This window comes from Gekko japonicus, unplaced genomic scaffold (genome assembly GCF_001447785.1).
Source record: "Gekko japonicus isolate JY-2015 unplaced genomic scaffold, Gekko_japonicus_V1.1 scaffold2056, whole genome shotgun sequence".
Classification (NCBI taxonomy): domain Eukaryota; kingdom Metazoa; phylum Chordata; class Lepidosauria; order Squamata; family Gekkonidae; genus Gekko; species Gekko japonicus.
Genome location: NW_015177081.1, coordinates 183,813 through 194,972, shown reverse-complemented (window position 1 = coordinate 194,972; position 11,160 = coordinate 183,813). Strand labels below are relative to the sequence as shown.

General features: G+C 47.3%; 1 protein-coding gene across 1 annotated transcript in view; it reads right to left on the bottom strand.

Annotated features, from left to right (window-relative positions):
• SF3B1 (splicing factor 3b subunit 1) overlaps positions 1-11,160 on the bottom strand; it is a 52,074-nt gene that overhangs the window by 2,174 nt on the left and 38,740 nt on the right. The window contains 6 exon segments of the mRNA XM_015428257.1: positions 808-1,024; positions 3,041-3,313; positions 6,529-6,660; positions 7,402-7,522; positions 9,244-9,355; positions 9,757-9,939. Coding sequence (XP_015283743.1) covers positions 808-1,024; positions 3,041-3,313; positions 6,529-6,660; positions 7,402-7,522; positions 9,244-9,355; positions 9,757-9,939 — 1,038 coding nt within the window.

Genomic DNA, 11,160 nt, shown 5'->3' with positions numbered 1-11,160 from the left:
GGTCTTCAAGGTTGGTCTTCAAGGTGCCTTTGTCCAACTGAGAACAGTCACACAAGTCTTCAGTTTCTGCAAAACCTTCTCTTGGGCAGGCGGCTAAATGAACCCTGACCTAAACAAAGGCAGTTGTCAGTGGATGGAGGCTTTCTAGAGTCATTCTACAGGTAACACTCCATCCCACCTGTTCTCTTACTGCCTAAAAGAGCTTCTTGCTTTCTCGATCTGCACATGCTTACATAGATGAAACTGAATTACTTAAATGATTGCTCCAATGTGGCTGTTCCTCAAGCAAGCGTCTTACTCTGTACGGTGGTCTCAAGACCGCAATAATAAACTAACTAAAAAAAAGCAAGTTTAGGATTTCCTGTTCAGGGCAGACACCCAGGGACAAAAACTGACAGGGTAAATCCTGCCCACCAGCCATAAACAGGCACAAACTCTTGCTACGACGATTTGACACTCCCCCCCCCATCAATATCATGAAACGAATCACAAATGGAGTTATGTGAACTAAAACAGCAAGGTTAGAAGCAGCCTTCAATTAAATCATTGCTCTTGATCTTATAAACAACTTTCTCTCCCAGGTGGGTAGCCACATTGTTCTGAAGCAACAGAACAAACTTTGAGTCCAGTGGTACCTTTGAGACCAACAAAGCTTAATTCTGGGCATAAGCTTCTGTGTACATGCGCACCTCAAGTGCGCATGCACACGGAAGCTTATACCCAGGTCTTAAAGGTGCCACTGGACTCAAAGGTCTCAATCTCTCTCTCTCTCTCTCTGGCACACACTTTTATTTGAAGAAAACCTACCTGTAAACAATACTGCAACATCCGGCAAGGCCCAATCGCAACCCTCAGGCCCTCCAAGGCCCCCATGACCGCCTGAATGACGTGAGGCGACGTCTCAAACACGTTGGGCCACACGTAATTTAACAAGTGATTCAGCGAGTCTTCGCAGCCGAAGCCGTACACCCCAAGGGACATGTGCTGTACCACTGCGCTGGCCGTCTGCCTGTGAACGAGGTCCCTGGGAAGAAAGAAAAAGGGGGGCAGGGATATTTAACCGCTTGGCCCTGTTCCATTTACTTCCCCTGGTCCCAACGATGTGCACGTACAGTATCTCGGAGACAGGTTCAGGAGGATAACCATATTGGTCTGAAGCGAGAGAACAACGTTTGAGACCAGTGCCGTCTTGATGACCAACGAATTTTAATTCTGGGTATAAGCTTTCATGCACACGAAAGCTGATACCCAGGATTAGACTTCGTTGGTCTTAAAAGATGCCACTGGACTCAGGCTTTGTACTAGTATCATGGAGGCTTGTCATCCTGATACGATCCTTGTCCAATCACTACTGCCGCGCCTGCCTCCTGTTTCCTTCCATCATGTTAATGTACACCAAAATAAATATGGTCAGTCCATAGACATGCAAAAATAAATCCACAAGAACTGTGCACAGTGCGCTCAATATTTCTTTAACAAAAATCGTGAAATTATGAATATGAAAGTACAAAAGTAATAATAATACATTCAAGTTATAGATTCAGGTACATAAAGATAGAAGGTGACAACAACGGGACGGTAGTCTCCGGAATGCAGTGCCGTTTCGACAGACGTCTTCTTCTAACCAATAGTTTGATAATGTATGAAAAATTGCACTTCAATGGAAAAGCTGCCCAATTCACATGGAGTATGATAACAGTTTCACCTATTACCTTGCACAAATAATAGAGGAGAACATCTCTCAGACAGATTAAAGTTTTATGTACCTGAATCTATAACTTGAATGTATTATTACTTTTGTACTTTCATATTCATAACGTCACGGTGCACTGTGCACAGTTCTTGTGGATTTATTTTTGCATTTCCTTCCACCATGTGCCATTGATTGAGTCAGTTCAGTAAGACGGCGCGCTATGTTTCTGAGACAGCTATAGCTCGCTGGTCTGTATAACACTCAAGAAATAAACCAATTTCAAAATCCGCAGCACGTGTACACAGCAAGCGCTTATGCTTGCTCAGGGGTGGGAGTGTAGTTCACCTTGGATGGCAACCCTTTGGAGTACCATGCCAGAGGCGCCCTGATCTCGGGGAAGGGGGCACAGAGCTGCTACTGAAAAGGGTCCTGTGGGAGAGCTTAAAAGTCCCTGCACATTGTCACGAATCTGGTGAACCGAGCCATCGTGTATATCTGAAGTGTGCTTCCATTTCTATCAAAAACGTTTGGTTCCCCGTTGACTACATTTTGTTGCTGATGGAAGACACTTGGCTGGTGGGGAAAAAGCTCTTTCCTGGCCAATTCCACCCTCCCACATTGACACCCCCACACACCTCCCGTCGTTCCCAAGTGTCTGACACCTGGGGCACGATTCCAGGGGATGCCGCTGCCAAAGCGGAAGGCGGGAAAGTCTGACTTGGCAGGCAATGCTTCACCTCACTGCAGCTAACTTAACTGCTCTAAAAAGCCACACAAAATTAAAGAGCAAAACAGGTTTAGACAAAAGAAACAGTACATATCCTCAAGCTCACCACCACAGCCACTTCTGGCCCCGCTGGTGGTCCCTGGGGTTTGGCCCCTGTGTGACACAGAGTGTTGGACACGATGGGCCACTGACCTGATTCAACATGGCTTCTCTTATGTTTGTTTATCTGTGGCAGTGATGCTGTGTATTCTTGGTGCCGGGGGTGGTGGTGGTGCGAGGGCTTCTGGAGGTCTGGCCCCGCTGGTGGATGGCCTGATCCAACATGGCTTCTCTTATGTCTGAGGCAGTGATGCTCTGTCTTCTTGGTGTTTGGGGGGCGCCAATTACAAAGAAAAGTTCAAAACCTTTATTTTATTTTGCCGTTAAGTCGCAACTGACTTACAGCAGCCTAGTACGATTTTCAAGTTAACAGCTGTGCCAGAGGTGGCTTTTGCCACTGCCTGCCTCCGCATAGCGACCCTGGACTTCCCTGGTGGCCTCTCCTCCAAACGCTACCCGGGGCCATCCCCAGAGAAACTCAAAAGGCACCACAGCTTGTGAGATACTGAAAAGGGACTGACCTGTCCATTAAAGCGTCTTCGAGCAAGGGGGTGACGGCGTAGATGTAGTCCTTCCCCATTTCCCCGATATACTCAAAGAGGAAGGAAAGAGATTTCAGAACGCCGTTCTGAACATTCAGCTCGGGGACTCGATATTCGTTCATGAGGGCGGGCAGGACGGTGAAGGGAGAGCAGGTTTCGGCCACAATGGCGATGGCGACCGTTGTGCACACCCGGTTCTGCCTCTCTTGAACTTTCAAATTATTCAGCAGTGTCGCCAGCACATCGTGGGGTCTAGAGCACAGGAAAGCACAACACTTTATTAACAACAACAACAACAACACTACCTTTCGATTTATTGATCGCTCAATCTGGCAGAGCTGCTGACTCTGAGCGATTTACAGTTACACGGTTTGCACAAGGGATGAACAATTTCATAGGGGTAAGGGAGGCCACCATAGAATTCTTTAAATTGCACACATTTTGCAGCCGACGGGGATTTTTGTTCAGCTGTAGGCTTCAGACGTGTTCCAAGGGCATTCATTTTTTGGCTTGGCTTGATGACATTGGTAAGCAACCACAGTCACCAGCAGAAATCTGCTCGAGCGGCAGTTGTTAAATTCGGAACATCCCCCAGGCCGCCCAGCTTTCCGGGTTGCATTTTTTTTTTAATTCTACCCTCAGGGCCACATGAGTGACACTCAATCAATTTTTCACCTGGCTGAAATCATGGCCATTAAGAAGGACTCTATTTATTTAAATTTATAACCCGCCCTCCCCGCGAACGGGCTCAGGGCGGCGTACAGATGGGGCCAATGCCCAATACATAAAACATTAAAACTGCATTTAAAAAACATTCAATACAACTTAAGTGCTCTCCACAATATCTAACAAGAGAACAGATGACATCATCAGGATGGTATCCTTAGTGGCCACAGCTTCACGCAGTACCACCATTTTAGCGCCCACGGCGAGTTGGTAACAATGGGCTAGGACAGATAGTAATAGTCGTAGACAGATGGTAACAGTCGTGGCAGCTCCTACTCGAAAGCCTGGTGGAAGAGCTCCGTCTTACAGGCCCTGCGGAACTGTGCAAGGTCCCGCAGGGCCCGGACCTCCTCTGGGAGCTCATTCCACCAGATAGGAGCCGCCACCGAAAAAGCCCTAGCCCTAGTTGCCGCCTAGTCTGGCCTCCTTGGGACCTGGAACCACCAGGAGATGTTTAGTTCTGGACCGTAGAGCTCGTTGGGGAACATACAGCAGCCTAGTACGATTTTAACACCATACAATGGATCCTCCAATTAGACATCCCGCCTCAGTAGCAATGAACGATCCTGTCACTTTAGTATCTGCAAGAGCTAGACTTCGGGCAATTCTGCATCTGGCGTCTGCTCCACATTTTCTCAACACTGAGGAAAAGGTACCGCTCAAAACCACATTCGAACTCCCCGGGGCAACGCCGTACTGACTGCAAAGTCACCCCTGAACGACCATAAATCTATGCAGAGGGTACCACAAAATCCGATGATCAAACAGGATAGTAAGAGGGTTGGAATCCAAGTCTTATGAGGAAAGGCTGAAAGAGTTGGGTATGTTTAGCCTGGGAAAGAGAAGGCTTAGAGGGGACAGGATTGCAGTCTTCAAATACTTGAAGGGCTGCCATGTAGAAGATAGAGCAGATCTATTCTCTCTTGCTCCGGATTGCAAGACTACATCTAATGGGTGGAAATGACAAGGGAGTTGATACCGGCTAAATATCAGGAGAAACTTCCTGACTGTGAGAGTGGTTGAGCAGTAGAACAGACTGCCTCGGGAGGTGGTGGGTGCTCCTTCGCTGGACGTTTTCAAGTGGAGGCTGGACAACCATCTTTCGGGTATGCTGTAGGACTACCTTTCGGCTATGCCCCTGCAGAGTGCAGGGGGTTGGACTAGATGACCTGCAAGGTTCCCTTCCGACTCTAACTTTCTATGATTCTAAGAAAGCGAAAGCGGCATGCAGTGTAGAGGGTACCATAAAATCCGATGATCAAAGAAAGCGAGAGCGGCATGCCATGTAGAGGGGGACTTCTGTTCTGAGGTGGGTTTCAAAAAACAACAGAGGAAAAAGCCAGTGCAGAATCGCCCCAAATCCCAAAGGTATCTGATAAATGGAGCGGTGACTCTCAAAAGCCTATACTTCTCCCAAAATCTGATTGGTTTCTAAGGGGCTACTGGACTTGACCTGAGCTTTTCCAGAGCAGACCAACGTGGTTACCCTCCTCTTGTGAGTCACGGCTCACTTCTTCAGAAACAGCTAGACTGATGAGTCCATCTGTCTTTATACCTTGGAGAGCGGAGTGATTTCAGATGCCAAATGACAAGAGCAGGGGAATGACAGCAGCGAGTGAATAGCAAGGAACAACAAAAAAACAACTGTGAGCTGAACTACTCGCAAAAGTATACCCAAAAGGAGACTTCAACAAAGCGAACAAAGAACGACTACAGGAAGTCTCATTCCAAATGCCACGTGCGTTACAGGACAATACTATTCAGTTTCTTCATGGGCCAGATCTCCTAAGCTTTAATGTGCGCCTCTCAGGGTTGCTTCTATGTAAACAGGAGGCATGAAACCCTGCCTACTACCTAGGAAAAATGTTGGATATCTACTCTGGAGTTTGTTTTTTCCTTCTATGGATCCTGTGGACTTCTGTGTTTTCCCATGATGGATTATATGCATAGATTCATTACTGATTACATGTGTATTTCACTTTGTTGAAGTCTCCTTTTGGATATACTTTTGCGGGTAATTCAGCTCACAGTTGTCTCTTGTTGTCCCTTGCCATTTTTGACTGTGTGCTGTACTGTTTGTTGGTAACAGCAAGTGAATGACAAAAGAAGGCAGGATGGGATTAGGTGTGATAATGCAGAGGGGTCATAGGCATGAAGGAATAAGCACTGGTGATGAGACAGGAAACCCAAAGTACACGGCACAGAACACCTAAATAGAAAAATGGTCCCATTTGGAAAAAGAATCACAGGGAACAGGAGTATAACCCTTGCGGGGGTATGGAGACTGGGCAGATAAAAGTCGAACTGCAAATTCATAACGTGGAAATTGGAGCTTCTTTTTTATTTTTATATATTTTTAAGTTGCTAATTCTTTATTTACCATTATTATATACACAGAATAAGCACTGGTGATGAGACAGGAAACCCAAAGTACACGGCACAGAACACCTAAATAGAAAAATGGTCCCATTTGGGAAAAGAATCACAGGGAACAGGAGTATAACCCTTGCCGGGTATGGAGACCGGGCAGATAAAAATAGAACTGCAAGTTCATAACGTGGACACTGGAGCTTCTTTTTTATTTTTATATATTCTTAAGTTGCTAATTCTTTATTCACCATTATCATATACACGATAAAGAGCATCTTGATGACCACCGATGGCTTTAACAGCTCAAATCATCTACCTTTCACAGCAGTATTAACTTTTCCCTTCATCGTTTAAAAACCCCGGACACTTACCCGATAGCTTTTGCAATGTAGCCAAACGTATTCACGGTCGCTCTTCGGATCGCCTTCTTGTGTGCTTTTAGTAACTCGAGCAGTTCGAAGCAGATCCTCATCCACTCCCTGGCGGAGACATATTCTGCGCCCCTAAATAAAGAGAGGAAGTGCTTCGGCTTTAGCAAAGGTTCGGGTGGGCATCCGCATTAGTTTGAGGCGGCAGAACCCAGTTTGACTCCAGTGGCACTGTGCTGCCAGGAGGAAATGAGCGTTAATCAGCCAGTCAGGGATGCATTAGGATGCCTAACTAAAGACTACAATTCCCAGGGGCAAACTGCTCTTAAAGATATGTGGCAGTTCTACTTAGCTACAGTTAAATGCTGACTGGGGCAGCACAGGCACCTTTAAGGCCAACAAAATTTAATTCTGGGTATAAGAATTGAACTTTGTTGGTCTTAAAGGTGCCACTGGAGTAAAACCGCTTTACCAAAGTTAGGCTATATTGTTATAGAAACATCTAGACTTACAGCATCGTTTTAACAGGGGATACAGGATTGCATTTAAGGCCATAACGAGGACAAGCAAATACACCGTGGCTTCAACCCTTACCATGATTGGTAGCGTGAAGCATAACTTTTGCCCCCCCCCCCAGCTGACCCCCAAAATGCTGCTTCTGGGAGTTGGAGGGCTGCCACAGGGAGAGAATTGGTAACACCCACCCAATCTGGCCAAAGCACTATTTGACAGGATTGAGACCCATACATTTAAACTGGCACGTTTTAGTAACTATGCAGCTGGTTTTTTTCCCTTTTTATACATATCTGAGCAATGTACTGTTTGCGAGGAGCTAACAATGTGCGGTGTTGAGCCAAGAAACGCAAGTCCTCTTACCTGTCCGCTATGCGGCCGACCAAATCGATACAATTCTCCTGCACTTTCTCGTGTCTGTTCTTCAAGATAGGCGTGAGCCTCGGCAGCAAGTCTTTGATTGGAGGTGTCATCTTGTGCATTCCTGTCCAACCAGAGCAAGACCGTCAAGTCTCCAATTCTTCTCCCCCCCCCCAAGTCAGAATTCATTTGTTAAAGATGTGACATACACTTAGCAAAATGTATACCACCAAAGATCACCAAGGCAGCTAGCAAATTAAAGCATACATAATAAAACCATATTTTAAAAACCATTAACCCCCCTGCCCCGATATTGTAATGACCCTGTATAAATCTATGGGGGAGCCTCATTTGGAATACCATGTACAGTTCTAGTCACCGTATCTCCAAAAGGACACTGCAGAGCTAGAAGAAGTACAGCGGAGGGTGACTGAGATGACGAGGGGGGTTGGAGTAGCTTCCATATGAAAGGCTGAAGAGTCTGGGACTTTTCAGTTTAGAAAAGAGACGACTAAGGGGGGGGGGGATGATAGACATTTATAAAATGATGCATGGGGTGGAGAGAGTGGACGAGGATAAATTTTTCTCCCTCTCCCAAAAGACTAGGACTCGAGGGCACCCGATGAAGCTGATGGGCAGTAGGTTCAGGACGGACAAAAGGAGATACCACTTTACACAAAGAGAGTGAATGCTTAGGGGACAACATGGCGGGGGGAGTGTGTTTGTGCACTATTGTTGCTGTATAGCTATATGACTGAGAACACCATCTTGATTGTAAAATTTGGAATCGAGTAGGGGAGCACCGAACTGTTTTATGAATTTAGTTAATTATTTAACTGTCTTTGTATTTCTGTGTATTTTATACTGGTTTTATTGTTATTATTTGGCGTATGCCCTTGTTAGCCACCCTGAGCCTCCAGGGAGGGCGGGATATAAGTTTAAATAAATAAATAAAATGTAGAATTCGCTGCCAGAGGACGTAGTGAGGGCCACAGGAATAAACAGCTTTAAAAGGGGATTAGACAGATTCATGGAAAATAAGTCTATCAATGGCTACTAGCCATGGTGGCCAAGGGGAACCTCCATGTCCAGAGGCACGAGTCCTCTGAATCCCAGAGCCAGGAGGCAACGTCAGGGGAAGGCCTCTCTGCCCTCTTGTTGGCCTTCTGGAGGAACTGGTTGGCCACTGAGTGAGACAGGATGCTGGACTAGATGGACCCCTGGTCTGATCCAGCAGGGCTCTTCTGATGTTCTTCTCAGGGGAAGGCCATGGCCTCTATGCCCTGTTGTTGACCATCCAGAGGAACCGGTTGGCCACTGTGTGAGACAGGATGCTGGATGAGATGGACCCCTGGTCTGATCCAGCAGGGCTCTTCTTGTGTTCTTATCAGGGGAAGGCCTCGGCCTCTCTGCCCTGTTGTTGGCCCTCCAGAGGAACTGGTTGGTCACTGTGTGAGACAGGATGCTGGATGAGATGGACCACTGGTCTGATCCATCAGGGCTCTTCTGGTGTTCTTCTCAGGGGAAGGTCTTGGCCTCTCTGCCCTGTTGTTGAACCTTCCAGAGGAACTGGTTGGCCCCTGTGTGAGACGGGAGGCTGGACTAGGTGGACCCTCACTGGTCTGATCCAGCTGGGCTCTTCTGATGTTATGTTCCCCAAACCCCAACACATATTAAAACCAAAGCTAAAATACATATAAACACATAAAAATTAAAATATTGGGCAGGAAGGTGGGATTCATTGAGGAAACGCCAAGTGAAACCAGTAAGTCTTCTCCCACTCGTGAAAGGGGACAGATGGCTCTCCCCCCTGGGAGAGAGTTGCAGAGTTTCGGTGCCACTCACCAATGACGTTCACAATGGCTTTAAGTGCTCCAAGGATACTGCCCAATACTTCCGGATACTCTTCGCCCAGGTATTCATACAACACCACACCCAAGTGCCCCATCAATTTTTCCTAGGGGAAAGGGGGAAAAAATTAGCTCATAACCAATGCTCCCTGTAAACTGTGGTGTCTTGTGAGCAAAAATTCTACTTTGTGAGCTACTGGCATTAAAGTTGTGCGCGAGCAATTTGGCTACTGCATAAATTAGTTTGCTCAGGAGCCATCCTTCCTGAGCTGAGATGAAAACGTGTGAGCTGGAGGCTAAAAAAACTGTGAGCTAGCTCACACTAACTCATCTTAGAGGGAACACTGCTCATAACGCCATTTTGCCTCTAAATGAAACAAACAGCATTCCTCCAGCACAAAGAATCCCGTGCACACGGAAGAGCCCCTTGCTAGTTAAAGGAACCAATGGCCATTAAAGAGTCGTAGGATTTAACCCCAAGTTTAAGGAAGGACATAAAGAGACGTACTTCTTGACACGTCTTCATGACCACTGCAGTGCGAGAGATCAGATCAGCAGCCTGCTGTCTCACTTTGGCCGATTTGTTGTTTAGACGCCACAAAACCGTACCGCAGATCTGGGGCAGGTACGGCTTGACTCGCTTGCCGAGAGCATTCACCACTGTGCCGAAGCCGTTCAACATCACAGAGTCCTGTTCACCAAAAAAAAGGAAAGGTTTAGAACACAATGCTTTTCACATTGCTCTGTCACCAACATTTTACGTTTTCTTTCACTTCTGATGACAGGGGAGGCAAGGGCCTCGGGAATTATCAGCGCTTCACTCCTCCGTGACGCATCCATCAACAGGCGGGGAGTAAAACATGTCTACACGGGGTTTTCCAAACCTAAAAGGAAACCAGTGTGATAGACCAAGAAGGGCAGCCGTGTTAGTCTGTCTGAAGCAGCGGAAAAGAGGAAGTGTCCAGCAGCACCTTCAAGAGTAACAGCATTTGTGACAGGGGAGGAGCTTTCGTGAGTCACGGCTCACGTCTTCAGACACTCACAAAAGCTCACACCCTGGCCACAAATGTTGTTAGTCCTTACGGTGCTTCTTGACTCTTGCTCTTTCCTAAAACCAGTCTGGTGTGGCGGGTCAGTGTGTCAGACTAGGATCTGGGAGACAAGGGTTCGAATTCCCACTCTGTCATGGAAGCCAGCTGGGTAACCACTCTCAGCCAGGCCTACCACACAGAGCTGTTGTGAGGATAAAATGAAGGAGGTGAACAGTGTAAGCCTCTCTGGGTCCTCACTGGAGAGAAAGGGAGGCGATAGATAAAGGAAATAGATCAGTGAAATCATTTCTCCTCGACAGATGCTTAACATGGAACAGATACTGAAGCAGGAATAGTTCTGGGTGCTGTGAAGCAGAAACAGATCAGCTGCTTACAAAAGCAAGGGGAAAGCAGACTCAAGACCTAGCCGGTGTCAGGAGGCTGCGGCAGGAAGGGGCACACAGAGAGGGAGGCTGGGCACTTCCCCCCTCTGCTCAGGCGCACAGGTAGCCCTGGTCACGTGCTACGCTTGGGAGGGAACACGGCCTCTCACATCCGGATGACGCTCTCCGCAGCAGCTTCCTGGGACATGTGAGGACTCAGTGGTACGAAGCCTGCTTTATACACAGTGGTCTCAGATTCGATCACTGGTCTCCCCAGTTAAAGGGTTTTGGAGAGCAAGGCCTTCCTTGTGATTAACACCTGGAATTCACCACCACAGGAGGTGGACAGCTTCAAGAGGGAACTGGATAAACATCTGGAGCAGAGGTCCAGCAGTGGCTATTAGCCACAAGGGAGAGGTGGGAACTCTTGGTCTGGGGCAAGTGATGCTCTGTATTCTTGGTGCTTGGCTGGGGGGGGGGGGGGGGGCGGGGGGAGGG